The sequence below is a fragment of the Rhinoderma darwinii genome, chromosome 13 (assembly GCF_050947455.1).
Source record: "Rhinoderma darwinii isolate aRhiDar2 chromosome 13, aRhiDar2.hap1, whole genome shotgun sequence".
Classification (NCBI taxonomy): Eukaryota; Metazoa; Chordata; class Amphibia; order Anura; family Rhinodermatidae; genus Rhinoderma; species Rhinoderma darwinii.
The window spans coordinates 58,005,592-58,023,077 of NC_134699.1; the positions used below are offsets into that span (position 1 = coordinate 58,005,592).

A 17,486-nucleotide genomic window follows, 5' to 3' on the forward strand; every position below is an offset into this window, starting at 1 on the left:
ATAAGTGCATATGAGAGTGTGTATATGTATATAAGTGTCTGTATATGAGAGTGTGGATATGTACATAATTCTGTGTATGTGTGTGTGTGTGTGTGTGTGTGTGTGTGTGTGTAAAAGAACATGTATATATCTAGAAGTGTGTATATAGGAGAGTGTGTGTGTGTGTGTGTGTGTGTGTGTGTATGTATATATATATATATATATATATATATACTGTATATGTATCTAGTTATAGAAGAGTGTTACGTGTATACACGCAGATATACCTTTATATACACTCTCTCATATACTTATACATGCATAAGCTCACATACGTTATATACACACATCGATGTACTGTACATATGGTCAATTTCACATACACAAGCTTTCCTATGTATATCACTGTACATATAAGTATTTGAGACTATACATACGTGTGTATCTGAGAGTGCATATATGTATATGAATGTGTGTATACAAGAGTGTATATATAACAGGGTGTACATAAGTATTGGAATATTTGCATGTATCTATTTGAAATTGTATATAAAAATATATGTGTGTGTGTGTATATATATATATATATATATATATATATATGTATATATATATATATATATATATATATAGGAAAATGAGTATGTATATAAGAGTTTGTATATATGAGAATGTGTGTGTATATGTGTGTGTGTATATATATATATATAAAACACATATACACACATAGTATGCAAGCGTATCTGGTATTAGTGTGTAGCAGCTAGTGGACTCTTTATGTCATTTACATGGAGTTCCAGTTCTGCAGTTGGTAGCGGGTCACTGAGCAGTGTGTGTGTATATATATATATATATATATATAGGGGACATCAATAAAATGTTAGGGATGGGGGACGTGTAGATTTACCGTCAGCTGCTGGTCCTTGGACTCTCCTCCGTCCTTCATGGCTGGATGTGGAATGAAGCCCAGCAGGGAAGGTGCAGCGGCTTTATCCGTACATGTCACAGCTCACAGCCAACTCTCCAGGCGGAGATGTGACCGCAGCCCCTACCACCCCCTGTACGCTGCCGCTCTTATGGAATAATACATGTGTGACAATATGAACATGGAGGCAGAGGGGCGCAGGCATGTGTGTGGAGAGCTGCAGAGGGCAGCAGGAGGGATGGCTGAGGAGTTCACCAGGTTCCTCTCACTCCTTCATCTGCTCTCATGGATTCCCTGGAGATCTCGTTACCCAACACAACAAACCAACCCCAGCTGTCACTGCAATGAGCACATGCGCCCTCTTGTGGCCTCTCTTAATACTGCAGCTCATTAGAACTAGCCTGTGTAATAAACTGTGATTACAATATGGTCAAGCTATTGTTCCATGTTATCAGTCGTCTTAAAAGGTATACTCACAGGGGTCCAGGGAGCTGAGATATGGGCTGCTGTATGCAGGATCTACATAATCTAGGTAGTCACCAGTGAATTTCTTTCCCTGTGTTAAACGCACAGCTAAATCAATCAGTGCAAAGACCCTGCAAACAGCAGCCCAGATCTCAGATTCCCTATGAGCGGGACTTGGTTGGAGTAGGACATTAGGTTTACATTAAGTATGTGGTGTGTGATATATAACTAATATACAGGATGTTATTAGGGAAAAATTTGATAGAATTGTGACAAGTGTATGGGACTGACCTGCAATACCAGAGATGATCCAGGGGCAAGAGTGGCGCTGTTTCTGGAAAAAACAAATCAGATTTTTTTTTTTTAATTCCCATCACATTATCAATATCAGACTTGTCTCAATTATATTACAAGATTATGTTTGGCTTTGACTTGTAGGAAATGTTCTGGGATTTACATTGTGCCAAAGAAAAAGATATTAACGTAACAGAAAACTGAGCCAGATGGGACGCTGATGTCATAAAGCGTGGGCTCATCACATGTCTGAAGAGGGGTTTACAGAGGACTGCACTAGATCATTAATATCCAGATATAAAAATTTACTATTAATTACAGCTTCATGTTTATAGAAAATGTCATAGAAAATTGTATAACCTATTCAGATTCAAAAGTCTTGTACAAAGGAGGAGTATTATAGTAGTTATATTCTTATATATAGGGAGTAGTATTATAGTAGTTATATTCTTGTATATAGAGGGCAGTATTATAGTAGTTATATTCTTGTATATAGGAGCAGTATTATAGTAGTTATATTCTTGTATATAGGAGCAGTATTATAGTAGTTATATTCCTGTATATAGGGGGCAGTATTATAGTAGTTATATTCTTGTATATAGGGGCAGTATTATAGTAGTTATATTCTTATATATAGGGAGTAGTATTATAGTAGTTATATTCTTGTATATAGGGGGCAGTATTATAGTAGTTATATTCTTGCATATAGGGGCAGTATTATAGTAGTTATATTCTTGTATATAGGGGCAGTATTATAGTAGTTATATTCTTGTATATAGGAGCAGTATTATAGTAGTTATATACTTGTACATAGGTGCAGACATATTATAGTAGGTATATTCTTGTATATAGGGGGCAGTATTATAGTAGTTATATTCTTGTATATAGGGGCAATATTATAGTAGTTATATTCTTGTATTTAGGGAGCAGTATTATAGTAGTTATATTCCTGTATATAGGGAGCAGTACTATAGTAGTTATATTCTTGTATATAGGGGGCAGTATTATAGTAGTTATATTCTTGTATATAGGGGCAGTATTATAGTAGTTATATTCTTATATATAGGGAGCAGTATTATAGTAGTTATATTGTTGTACATAGGGGCAGTATTATAGTAGTTATATTCTTGTATATAGGAGCAGTATTATAGTAGTTATATTCTTGTATATAGGAGCAGTATTATAGTAGGTATATTCTTGTATATAGGGGGCAGTATTATAGTAGTTATATTCTTGTATATAGGGGCAATATTATAGTAGTTATATTCTTGTATTTAGGGAGCAGTATTATAGTAGTTATATTCCTGTATATAGGGAGCAGTACTATAGTAGTTATATTCTTGTATATAGGGGGCAGTATTATAGTAGTTATATTCCTGTATATAGGGGGCAGTATTATAGTAGTTATATTCCTGTATATAGGGGGCAGTAGTAGTTATATTCCTGTATATAGGGGGCAGTATTATAGTAGTTATATTCCTGTATATAGGAGCAGTATTATAGTAGTTATATTCTTGTATATAGGGGGCGGTATTATAGTAGTTATATTCTTGTATATAGGAGCAGTATTATAGTAGTTATATTCTTGTATATAGGGGCAGTATTATAGTAATTATATTCTTGTATATAGGAGGCAGTATTATAGTAGTTCTATTCTTGTATATAGGGGGGCAGTATTATAGTAGTTCTATTCTTGTATATAGGAGCAGTATTATAGTAGTTCTATTCTTGTATATAGGAGCAGTATTATAGTAGTTATATTCTTGTATATAGGGGGCAGTATTATAGTAGTTATATTCTTGTATATAGGAGCAGTATTATAGTAGTTATATACTTGTACATAGGGGCAGACATATTATAGTAGGTATATTCTTGTATATAGGGGGCAGTATTATAGTAGTTATATTCCTGTATATAGGGGGCAGTATTATAGTAGTTATATTCTTGTATATAGGGAGCAGTATTATAGTAGTTATAGTCTTGTATATAGGGGCAGTATTATAGTAGTTATATTCCTGTATATAGGGGCAGTATTATAGTAGTTATATTCTTGTATATAGGGGTAGTATTATAGTAGTTATATTCTTGTACATAGGAGGCAGTATTGTAATAGTTCTTTTCTTGTACATAGGGGGCAGTATTAGGGCAGATTCACACGAGCGTTGCGTTTTTGCGCGCGCAAACAACGCGGCATTTTGCGAGCGCAAAAACCATTTGACAGCTGCGTGTGTCATGCGTGTCTGATGCGCGGCTGCGTGATTTTCGCGCAGCCGGCATCATAGAGATGAGGCTTGTCGACGCCCGTCACTGTCCAAGGTGCTGAAAGAGCTAACTCATTCAGCACCCTCGACAGTGAATGCCGAACACAACAGCGAAAAACCTGTAAAAAAAAAAGATAAAGTTCCTACTTACCGAGAACTTCCCGGCCGTTGCCTTGGTGACGCGTCCTTGGTGACGCGTCCTTGGTGACGCGCCTCTCTCGACATCGGGCCCCACCTCCCTGGATGACGCGGCAGACGAAGTGACCGCTGCAGCCTGTGATTGGCTGCAGCCTGTGCTTGGCCTGTGATTGGCTGGAGCTGTCACTTGAACTGAAGTGTCATCCCGGGAGGTCGGACTGCAGGAAGGGGACAGGAGTAATCGGTTAGTTAGAACTTCGTTTTTTTTTACAGGTTCATGTATTTTGGGATCGCAAGTCACTGTCCATGGTGCTGAAACTGTTTAACTCTTTCAGCACCATGCACAGTGAATCTCTCCCGACGTCGCGGACCGGAAATTTTTTTGCCGGGTTCGGCCAAAACGAGTTTGGCCGAACCCGGTGAAGTTTGCCTCGGTTGTCGGGGTTCGCTCCTCGCAAAGACACTCCGTTTGGATGCTTGGAAACAGAAAAGCACGTGGTGCTTTTCTGTTTTCATTCATCCTTTTCACTGCTGTTGCGCGAATCACGCTCGTCCCACGGAAGTGCTTCCGTGTGGTGCGCGTGATTTTCACGCACCCATTGACTTCAATGGGTGCGTGATGCGCGAAATACGCAGAGTTATTGAACCTGTCGCGCTTTTTGCGCAGCAGACAAACGCTGCGCAAAAAGCACGGACTGTCTGTACTGCCCCATAGACTTGTATTAGTCCATGCGTGCCGCGTGAAAACCACGCGGCCCGCACGGACCGAATACACGCTCGTGTGAATCCGCCCTTATAGTAGTTATATTCTTGTAAATGGGGGGCAGTATTATAGGAGTTATATTCTTGTATATAGGGAGAAGTATTATAGTAGTTATATTCCTGTAAATAGGGATCAGTACTATAGTAGTTATATTCTTGTATATAGGGGGCAGTATTATAGTAGTTCTATTCCTGTATATAGGGGGCAGTATTATAGTAGTTATATTCTTATATATAGGGAGTAATATTATAGTAGTTATATTCTTGTATATAGGGGGCAGTATTATAGTAGTTATATTCTTGTATATAGGAGCAGTATTATAGTAGTTATATACTTGTACATAGGGGCAGACATATTATAGTAGGTATATTCTTGTATATAGGGGGCAGTATTATAGTAGTTATATTCCTGTATATAGGGGGCAGTATTATAGTAGTTATATTCCTGTATATAGGGGGCAGTATTATAGTAGTTATATTCCTGTATATAGGGGGCAGTATTATAGTAGTTATATTCCTGTATATAGGAGCAGTATTATAGTAGTTATATTCTTGTATATAGGAGCAGTATTATAGTAGTTATATTCTTGTATATAGGAGCAGTATTATAGTAGTTATATTCTTATATATAGGGAGCAGTATTATAGTAGTTATATTCTTGTATATAGGGGGCAGTATTATAGTAGTTATATTCTTGTATAAAGGAGGCAGTATTATAGTAGTTATATTCTTGTATATAGGGGCGGTATTATAGTAGGTATATTCTTGTATATAGGGGGCAGTATTATAGTAGTTATATTCTTGTATATAGGGGGCAGTATTATAGTAGTTATATTCCTGTATATAGAGGGCCGTATTATAGTAGTTATATTCTTGTATATAGGGAGCAGTATTATAGTAGTTATAGTCTTGTATATAGGGGCAGTATTATAGTAGTTATATTCCTGTATATAGGGGCAGTATTATAGTAGTTATATTCTTGTATATAGGGGTAGTATTATAGTAGTTATATTCTTGTACATAGGAGGCAGTATTGTAATAGTTCTTTTCTTGTACATAGGGGGCAGTATTATAGTAGTTATATTCTTGTAAATGGGGGGCAGTATTATAGGAGTTATATTCTTGTATATAGGGGCAATATTATAGTAGTTATATTCTTGTATATAGTGAGAAGTATTATAGTAGTTATATTCCTGTAAATAGGGATCAGTACTATAGTAGTTATATTCTTGTATATAGGGGGCAGTATTATAGTAGTTCTATTCCTGTATATAGGGGGCAGTATTATAGTAGTTATATTCTTATATATAGGGAGTAATATTATAGTAGTTATATTCTTGTATATAGGGGGCAGTATTATAGTAGTTATATTCTTGTATATAGGAGCAGTATTATAGTAGTTATATACTTGTACATAGGGGCAGACATATTATAGTAGGTATATTCTTGTATATAGGGGGCAGTATTATAGTAGTTATATTCCTGTATATAGGGGGCAGTATTATAGTAGTTATATTCCTGTATATAGGGGGCAGTATTATAGTAGTTATATTCCTGTATATAGGAGCAGTATTATAGTAGTTATATTCTTGTATATAGGAGCAGTATTATAGTAGTTATATTCTTGTATATAGGAGCAGTATTATAGTAGTTATATTCTTATATATAGGGAGCAGTATTATAGTAGTTATATTCTTGTATATAGGGGGCAGTATTATAGTAGTTATATTCTTGTATAAAGGAGGCAGTATTATAGTAGTTATATTCTTGTATATAGGGGCGGTATTATAGTAGTTATATTCTTGTATATAGGGGCAGTATTATAGTAGTTATATTCTTGTATATAGGGGCAGTATTATAGTTGTTATATTCTTGTATATAGGGAGAAGTATTATAGTAGTTATATTCTTGTATATAGGGGCAGTATTATAGTAGCTATATTCTTGTATATAGGAGCAGTATTATAGCAGTTATATTCTTGTATATAGGGGCAGTATTATAGTAGTTATATTCTTGTATATAGGGGCAGTATTATAGTAGTTATATTCTTGTATATAGGGGGCAGTATTATAGTAGTTATATTCTTGTATATAGGAGCAGTATTATAGTAGTTATATTCTTGTATATAGGGGCAGTATTATAATAGTTATATTCTTGTATATAAGGGCATGACGACGTGGCGGAATTGCTCTGGAATTCCGCTGCGGACAGTCCGCTACGGAAATCTCCAGCGTACACGTTTCTCCATTGCTTTCCACAGCTTTTTATTGAGGTTTGTTTACACGTTGCGGAAAACTCCGCTGCGGACCATAGGCTGCGGTGCAGAATTTGGTGTCCGCAGCATACACTGGTTGTTGCGGACGTGTAGCGGACTTGTTGCGGACTCATTGCGGAATTTCTCCATTGACTTCAATGGAGAGTCAAAATTCTGCAATGAAGTCCGCAGATGTTATGTAGATGTTATGCGTGCTGCGGAGCGTATTGGTTTTACGAACATGAAATTTTTTCATTCTGGCTGGACCTATGTATTTCTAGATTTACAGCCAGACTGAGGCACCATGCACACTAACGTAAAAACGCCCGTAATCACGGGCCGTTATTACAGCACGGGCAGGCCCATAGAAGTCAATGGGGCTCCTGTAATTAGGGGTGACTACGTGTGTGCACCAGTAATTACGGGAGCGTTGCTAGGGGACGTCAGTAAATAGTCACTGTCCAGGGTGATGTAAGAGTTAAGCGATCGGCAGTAACTGTTTCTGCACCCTGGACACTGGCGTAGCTATAGGGGTCGCAGCGGTTGCAATTGCGACCGGGCCCCGAAGCCAGGGGGGCCCACGGCCCCCCGCACCACATTAATAAAGTGTTACTATAGTAACTCGGGCCGCGGGCCCCTGTTACTATAGTAACATACTTTACTTACCTTCCTGGTTCCGGATCGCAGCGGAGGTCCTGACGTCAAGCGCTGTGCGCAGCGCATGACGTCACAGCGCTATGCACCGCGCACAGCATCGAGACGACAGAACTCCCGCCGCGGCCGAAGAGGAAGGTAAGGTTAGCCCTGACTGGCGGGGTCCGACTCCCGGGACCCGCCAATCAGCTGTTTTGAAGGGGCCGCAGCACTCGTACGAGAGCTGCCTCCCCTTCATTCCGGTCACTTCATTCCGGTCACACTGTGAATCCGTGTCGGCGATTCACAGTGTGAGCGAGTAGTGAAATGAAGGGGAAGCAGCTCTCGTACGAGTGCTGCGGCCCCTTCAAAACAGTTGATTTGCGGGTCCCGAGAGACACATCAGCTATTGATGGCCTATCCTGTGGATAGGCCATCAATGTTTAGGGACTGTACAACCCCTAAGCCTACGATGTAGCAGGCTTAGGGGGCCCATGAGACAGGATCACAGATTGTGTGATCCTGTCTGCTGGGCCCTGTATCTAAGCCAATCACATGGTAGGCTTAGATACATGGCCCATGCGTGATCCTGTCTGCTGGGCCCTGTATCTAAGCCAATCACATGGTAGGCTTAGATACATGGCCCATGCGTGATCCTGTCTGCTGGGCCCTGTATCTAAGCCAATCACATGGTAGGCTTAGATACATGGCCCATGCGTGATCCTGTCTGCTGGGCCCTGTATCTAAGCCAACCACATGGTAGGCTTAGATACATGGCCCATGCGTGATCCTGTCTGCTGGGCCCTGTATCTAAGCCAATCACATGGTAGGCTTAGATACATGGCCCATGCGTGATCCTGTCTGATGGGCCCTGTATATAAGCCTACCACACTGTAGGTTTAGATATAGGGCCCCAGCACACAGTAATCTTATACTGTATAAGATTACTGTGTGCTGGACCCTGTATCTAAGCCTACGTTGTGGTAGGCTTAGATACAGGGCCCCACAGACAGTATCACACATGGGCCCTGTATCTAAGCCTAACACACGTGTTACTAATCATTTTTTGTGTGTTTTCTTACAGGTTCGGTCGTTGGACTACGTCGGATTCCAGGACTACTTCGATGACGGCTTTTTTTTTTATTATCAATAAAATGGTTAATGAGGGTTGTGTCGGGTTTTTTTTATTTGAATAAAATATTTTTTCTATGTCTTTGAGTTTTTTTTTTAAACTATATTACTACCGCCTTAGTAATGGCCGCCGGCTGATTGACAGCATCCATTGCTAAGGCGGGGCTTAGTGTTAGCGGATGCAGAGGCTAACACTAACCCCCTTTATTACCCCGGTACCCACCGCCACCAGGGGTGCTGGGAAGAGCCGGGTACCATCCAGTACTTGACCATCTGTAGTGATGGTCGGCCACTGGGGTGGCCGCAGGCTGGTATTATCAGGAGGGGAAAGGCCATAAACAGTTGCCCTTCCCACCCTGGTGATGCTAGGCTGCTGCTGCTTTATTGTATCTGGCTGGTTATGAAAAATGGGGGGGAACCCACGTCATTTAAAAAAATAAAAATAAAAAAATAATTGGAAAGAACGATGTCGGGTCCCCCCCAATTTTCATAACCAGCCAGATACAACACAGCAGCAGCAGGCAGAATTACAAGGGTGGGAAGGGCCACTGTTTCTGGCCTTCCCCAGCCTAATACTACCAGCCTGCGGCCACCCCGGTGCCTGCCCGTCACTACAGATGGTCGGGTACTGGCTCGTACCCGGCTCTTCCCAGTACTCCTGGTTTCGGTGGGTACCGGGGTAATAATGGGGGTTAGTGTAGCCTCTGCACCGGCTAACATTAAGCCCCGCCTTAGTAATGGAGGTTGTCAATCAGCCGGCGGCCATTACTAAGGCGGTGATAATAAAGTTTAAAAAGATACAAGCACATAGAAAAAATATTTTATTGAAATAAAAAAACACAACCCTCATTAACCATTTTATTGAGAATAAAAAAAACGCCGTCATTGAAGTCCTCGTATCCGAAGTCCAACAACCGAACCTGTAAAAAAACACAAACACAAAAATAATCAGTAACACATAAAGAAGCAAAATTATTATTCTTACCTTTCCTGGGTCCAGCGCTGGAGACGCAATGTCAGCGAGCTGAGTCCTGTATCTAATCCAATCATGTGTGATACTGTCTGCTGAGCTGTGTATCTAATCCAATCATGTGTGATACTGCCTACTGGGCCCTGTATCTAATCCTATCATGTGTGGTACTGTCTGCTGAGCTGTATATCTAATCCTATCATGTGTGATACTGTCTGCTGGGCCCTGTATCTAATCCTATCATGTGTGATACTGCCTGCTGAGCTACTGTATCTAATCCTATCATGTGTGATACTGTCTGCTAGGCCACTGTATCTAATCCTATCATGTGTGGTACTGTCTGCTGAAACCACTGTATCTAATCCTATCCATAGTTTATAGGGTCGTAGTGCTATAGATATGTTATGCTGTCTCCTATACACACATTTTTTTTTGGGCGGACACATATGTATTGGGGCTATTTCCCTGACATTTTAAGCCCTGAGGGTATGTTCACACGGCAGCGTCTGTTACGGCTAAAATTACGGTGCTGTTTTCAGGAGAAAACAGCACCGTAATTTCAGCCATAATGGCATGTGCAGGCGTCTTTCGCTGCGTCCATTACGGACGTAATTGGAGCTGTTTTTCTATGGAGTCCATGGAAAACGGCTCCATTTACGTCTGAAGAAGTGACAGGCACTTCTTTGACGCGGGCGTCTTTTTTACGCGCCGCCTTTTGACAGTGGCACGTAAAAAAAAAATGACCGTCGGCACAGAACATCGTGAGACCCATTCAAATGAATGGGCAGATGTTTGCCAACGCTTTTGAGCCGCATTTTCGGACGTAATTCAATGCTAAAACGCTCGAATTACGTCCGTAAATACGGTGTGTGAACCCAGCCTTAGTGACGCCCCCGGCTGCTAGTGCTGCATTGTTGGGTCACTTAGGAGACCCAGCGATGCAGCTGAAAGCTGCGGACCGTCGGCCATGAGATGTTTGCAGGGTGGGGGGGGCCAGTAAGAATTTTTGCATCGGGCCCATGAGCCTTTAGCTACGCCCCTGACCCTGGACAGTGACTTCCGATCACAATATAGATCAAGGTGTAAAAAAAATAGAAGTTCATACTTACCCAGAACTCCCTGCTTCTTCCTCCAGTCCGGCCTCCCGGGATGACGTTTCAATCCAAGTGACGGCTGCAGCCAATCACAGGCTGCAGCGGTCACATGGACTGCCGCGTCATCCAGGGAGGTCGGACTGGATGTTGAAAGAGGGACGCGTCACCAAGACAACGGCCGGGTAAGTATGAAATTCTTTTACTTTTACTAGGGAAAGGGCTGTCCCTTCTCTCTATCCTGCACTGATAGAGAGAAGGGAAGCCTCTTCCCCTCAATACGCAACGGCTAGTCCGCATCACTTTAATGCCCATTTTAGGCAGAGCCACAACAGAATCTGCAACGCAGATTCTGTGCGGCATTGATGCGGACAGTGGCGGAAGAAATACGCCACGTCTGGTCATGCCCTAAGAAGCAGTATTATAGTAGTTATATTCTTGTATATAGGGGCAGTATTATAGTAGTTATATTCTTGTATATAGGGAGCAGTATTATAGTAGTTATATTCTTGTATATAGGGGCAGTATTATAGTAGTTATATTCTTGTATATAGGGGTAGTATTATAGTAGTTATATTCTTGTATATAGGGAGCAGTATTATAGTAGTTATATTCTTGTATATAGGTGCAGTTTTATAGTAGATATATTCTTGTATATAGGAGCAGTAATATAGTAGTTATATTCTTGTATATAGGAGCAGTATTATAGTAGTTATATTCTTGTACATAGGAGCAGTATTATAGTAGTTATATTCTTGTATATAGAAGCAGTATTATAGTAGTTATATTCTTGTATATAGAAGCAGTATTATAGTAGTTATATTCTTGTATATAGGGGGCAGTATTATAGTAGTTATATTCTTGTATATAGGAGCAGTATTATAGTAGTTATATTCTTGTATATAGGGGGCAGTATTATAGTAGTTATATTCTTGTATATAGGAGCAGTATTATACTAGTTATATTCTTGTATATAGGGGTAGTATTATAGTAGTTATATTCTTGTATATAGGGAGCAGTATTATAGTAGTTATATTCTTGTATATAGGGGCAGTATTATAGTAGTTATATTCTTGTATATAGGGGGCAGTATTATAGTAGTTATATTCTTGTATATAGGAGGCAGTATTATAGTAGTTATATTCGTGTATATAGGAGCAGTATTATAGTAGTTATATTCCTGTATATAGGAGGCAGTAATATAGTAGTTATATTCTTGTATATAGGGGCAGTATTATAGTAGTTATATTCTTGTATATAGGGGCAGTATTATAGTAGTTATATTCTTGTATATAGGGGGCAGTATTATAGTAGTTATATTCTTGTACATAGGGGCAGTATTATAGTAGTTATATTCTTGTATATAGGAGCAGTATTATAGTAGTTATATTCTTGTATATAGGGGCAGTATTATAGTAGTTATATTCTTGTATATAGGGGCAGTATTATAGTAGTTATATTCTTGTATATAGGGGGCAGTATTATAGTAGTTATATTCTTGTACATAGGGGCAGTATTATAGTAGTTATATTCTTGTATATAGGAGCAGTATTATAGTAGTTATATTCTTGTATATAGGGGGCAGTATTAAAGTAGTTATATTCTTGTATATAGGGGGCAGTATTATAGTAGTTATATTCTTGTATATAGGAGCAGTATTATAGTAGTTATATTCCTGTATATAGGAGGCAGTAATATAGTAGTTATATTCTTGTATATAGGGGCAGTTTTATAGTAGATATATTCTTGTATATAGAGAACAGTATTATAGTAGTTATATTCTTGTATATAGGAGCAGTATTATAGTGGTTATATTCTTGTATATAGGGGGCAGTATTATAGTAGTTATATTCTTGTATATAGAAGCAGTATTATAGCAGTTATATTCTTGTATATAGGGGGCAGTATTATAGTAGTTATATTCTTGTATATAGAAGCAGTATTATAGCAGTTATATTCTTGTATATAGGGGCAGTATTATAGTAGTTATATTCTTGTATATAGGAGCAGTATTATAGTGGTTATATTCTTGTATATAGGAGGCAGTATTATAGTAGTTATATTCTTGTATAAACGGGCAGTATTATAGTAGTTATATCCTTGTATATAGGAGCAGTATTATAGTAGTTATATTCTTGTATATAGGGGGCAGTATTATAGTAGTTATATTCTTATATATAGGAGGCAGTATTATAGTAGTTATATTCTTGTATATAGGGGCAGTATTATAGTAGTTATATTCCTGTATATAGGAGGCAGTATTATCGTAGTTATAGTCTTGTATATAGGGGCAGTATTATAGTAGTTTTATTCTTGTATATAGGAGCAGTATTATAGTAGTTATATTCTTGTATATAAGGGGCAGTATTATAGTAGTTATATTCTTGTATATAGGGGGCAGTATTAGAGTAGTTGTATTCTTGTATATAGGGGCAGTATTATATTAGTTATATTCCTGTATATAGGGGCAGTATTATAGTAGTTATATTCTTGTATATAGGGTCAGTATTATATTAGTTATATTCCTGTATATAGGGGCAGTATTATAGTAGTTATATTCTTGTATATAGGGGCAGTATTATAGTAGTTAGATTCTTGTATATAGGGGCAGTAATATAGTAGTTATATTCTTGTATATAGGGGCAGTATTATAGTAGTTCAATTCTTGTATATAGGGGCAGTATTATAGTGGTTATATTCTTGTATATAGGAGGCAGTATTATAGTAGTTATATTCTTGTATAAACGGGCAGTATTATAGTAGTTATATCCTTGTATATAGGAGCAGTATTATAGTAGTTATATTCTTGTATATAGGGGGCAGTATTATAGTAGTTATATTCTTATATATAGGAGGCAGTATTATAGTAGTTATATTCTTGTATATAGGGGCAGTATTATAGTAGTTATATTCTTGTATATAGGGGCAGTATTATAGTAGTTATATTCCTGTATATAGGAGGCAGTATTATAGTAGTTATAGTCTTGTATATAGGGGCAGTATTATAGTAGTTTTATTCTTGTATATAGGATCAGTATTATAGTAGTTATATTCTTGTATATAAGGGGCAGTATTATAGTAGTTATATTCTTGTATATAGGGGGCAGTATTAGAGTAGTTGTATTCTTGTATATAGGGGCAGTATTATATTAGTTATATTCCTGTATATAGGGGCAGTATTATAGTAGTTATATTCTTGTATATAGGGGCAGTATTATATTAGTTATATTCCTGTATATAGGGGCAGTATTATAGTAGTTATATTCTTGTATATAGGGGCAGTATTATAGTAGTTAGATTCTTGTATATAGGGGCAGTATTATAGTAGTTATATTCTTGTATATAGGGGGCAGTATTATAGTAGTTCAATTCTTGTATATAGGGGCAGTATTATAGTGGTTATATTCTTGTATATAGGGGGCAGTATTATAGTAGTTGTATTCTTGTACATAGGGGAAGTATTATAGTAGTTATATTCTTGTACATAGGGGCAGTATTATAGTAGTTCAATTCTTGTATATAGGGGCAGTATTATAGTGGTTATATTCTTGTATATAGGGGGCAGTATTATAGTAGTTATATTCTTGTATATAGGAGCTGTATTATAGTAGTTATATTCTTGTATATAGGGGCAGCATTATATTAGTTATATTCTTGTATATAGGTGCAGTATTATAGTAGTTATATTCTTGCATATAGGGTGCAGTATTATAGTAGATATATTCTTGTATATAGGGGCCAGTATTATAGTAGTTATATTCTTGTATATAGGGACAGTATTATAGTAGTTATATTCTTGTATATAGGGGCCAGTATTATAGTAGATATATTCTTGTGTATAGGGGGCAGTATTATAGTAGTTATATTCTTGTATATAGGGGCAGTATTATAGTAGTTATATTCTTGTATATAGGGGGCAGTATTATAGTAGTTATATTCTTGTACATAGAAGCAGTAATATAGTAGTTATATTCTTGTATATAGGGGGCAGTATTATAGTAGTAATATTCTTGTATATAGGGGCCAGTATTATAGTAGATATATTCTTGTATATAGGGGGAAGTATTATAGTAGTTATATACTTGTACATAGGGGGCAGTATTATAGTAGTTATATTCTTGTATATAGGGGCAGTATTATAGTAGTTATATTCTTGTACATAGGGGGCAGTATTATAGTAGTATTATGTTTATGGCTGGCTTAAGATTGTTAGTTGTTTCCGGAACAAATATCCAGTGTCTATGGAATGTTTTTTTTTTTTTTATAAGTCAACCTTTAGCAGTGACACTGGGGGAATGTAACAACATTTCTATGCCAAACGTCACAAACGGCCCAAAATTTGAAAAAAATGTTGGACTTCTGGACAGTTTTCTCCGCGTTTGTCACTTTATAAAAAGTGAGCGGTGCTTAGCGAAAGGGGAGTCGTCTCCACGGCTTGACGCACTTACTATAAATTACGCCAGAACCTGACAGAAATTAATGCCCGCTCATTGCTGTCGAATATTTCATTTTGTGGCACACGGACAGCCGAAAATGCAACAAATTTATTAAGAGGCCAATCCCTCTGAAAAAAAGGTATCGCATCTTACTGCAGCTTGATTTTTAAATATATCTCTCCAATAGTCTTTCCTGCTGGTTGAATCCCACAATGCACCAGTGAATCTGTCAGAAGTTTTGAGCCCACGGCTCTAGCTTTCTCCTAATTTAATTGAATTTAGGCTGTTCTTCAGTAACAATTAACTCTTCTTGGGCCCTGCCAATGACAATGGTTCTGCCTGGACATCGGAACTGCTAGATCAGCTTTACCGTAACCATAGATCTGCCAAGAAAGTTCTGACTGTACATCGGGTCTGCCAGGTTGGATCTGCCTGTAACTTCAATTGACAACAGCCCGATGTGTTCTTGGTGGGGATAGTTGATTGGTCAGAAATCCACAAGCCGAAAAGCTGTTCTCTAATGTCTCTGGTCGGCTTGGCAGCCCAGTAAGGATAAATAGTTGGTGGAGATTGATTCCTACGTGATTCAGACTCTACGACTCCCAATACATCTCAGTCTTTTCATTGTCATTCAATTTGGTTGCTACAACTATCAAGAACAATGCTTGTCCCGAAGCCCAAATCTGCACCTATTGCTGGAATATCTGTCCAAGTGACCCGGTGAGGGTGAGAGATAAATCACGGCTTTCTGTTACTGAACATCCGGATGAGACATAAATCAAGTAGGGTTTGTACAATAGTTACGGCCTTCCCTACACACAAAGTTGGCACCATCTTGAAGTCATTTCCAAGGACCTTTGGCTTCTGAGCGGATGTATCTAAGCCTATTGTACCGGAACTAGAGGTGTAACTTGAAGCTTCTGGGCTCTGATGTAAAATCTGTATCAGGACCACCCGACCCTGACAAGCTCTGGGCTCCCGTTAGGTATCAGGGCTCATTGCACCTACACTTTGGGCCCTCCTATAGCTACATCTCTGAATAAAATGTACAAAAAATAGGAGGATATCAAAAGGAGGGAGCTATAAGAAAGACTTCTCCGCATCTGGGACTTTTTCAAGGACCACCCACCACAATATGGCAGTATTACACAGTAACCATATCACTGCCAGTCCTAAGACAGACACAGGGGGGCTGGCTCAAAGTCAAACAGCCTCCTAAAAATAATAACGAACATAATAAATAAGTGGATTAAAAAAGAACGTAAAAATAGAATAAAATAACAGCAAAAACCATAGGGCTCCAAATGGAACATCCCTTTAAGAGGTTTTAAGTCAGTAAAACAGGCCTTGTTGCCCATAGCAATCAATTAAAGTGCAGCTGGTGATTGGTTGTTATGGGCAACAAGGCCCTAGAAACTGATAGTAAAAAAATTATTGGCATATTTTAAAAAAAAATAAAAAAAAAAAAAATTGACATTTTTGTTTTTGTGTAATTTTTTTTATGCCTCATGTCCCACATTTTCTAGTTTGGCCTGAGGTTTATTTTGTCAGAAAGATACGCTATATCCTATGCCGAACAGTCGTAGAGCAGCCCTGGCCAGGTCAGACCAGGTGTACATTATAGATGCGAAATTTTGGTAAAATTTTAATTTGTGAATTTGGCGTACGTTCGCTCATTTTTTAAGTTTTCTGCCAACTCTTTTTTTATAAGCGTGCCGTAAAATATGTATAAAAAAAATAGGCCAATTTGGAGCTCTTATATTTTGCATGTGTCGGATTATTATCATTACGGTTAGGAGAGACGCAGATGGAGTAGCACCCGGGACAATGCAGATGGCATAAAACAAGCCGCGTGTTATTGTTTACCTTGTGAATGGAGCCGGGATTAGCGGGATGAGAGCGGCCGGAGGAGATTGCTGAAGAGCCGGTGTCAGGTGCAGTAAAGCAGATTGTCTCGGAATAGCTCCTAACATGTCACACAAAGGTCGTGTTTGGATAGAGCTGAATCTCTAATGAGGAGAGTCACTGCTAATGGGCATTCAGCTGCCTGCTTGGGTGGTTGCCTAGCAACGAGCGCCACTGCCAATGGGTGACAACACCTGATGTCCATGCTCCTGTGGCGATTTAAATCAGTTCAGGAATAGAGT

General features: G+C 38.5%; 1 protein-coding gene across 1 annotated transcript in view; it reads right to left on the reverse strand.

Annotated features, from left to right (window-relative positions):
* KIF19 (kinesin family member 19) overlaps positions 1-1,215 on the reverse strand; it is a 52,505-nt gene extending 51,290 nt beyond the window's left edge. The window contains exon 1 of the mRNA XM_075846246.1: positions 887-1,215. Within this exon, the coding sequence (XP_075702361.1) occupies positions 887-925 (39 nt within the window). The 5' untranslated portion in view covers positions 926-1,215. The remainder of the gene's footprint in view (positions 1-886) is intronic.
* Between the last annotated feature and the right edge of the window lie 16,271 nt (positions 1,216-17,486).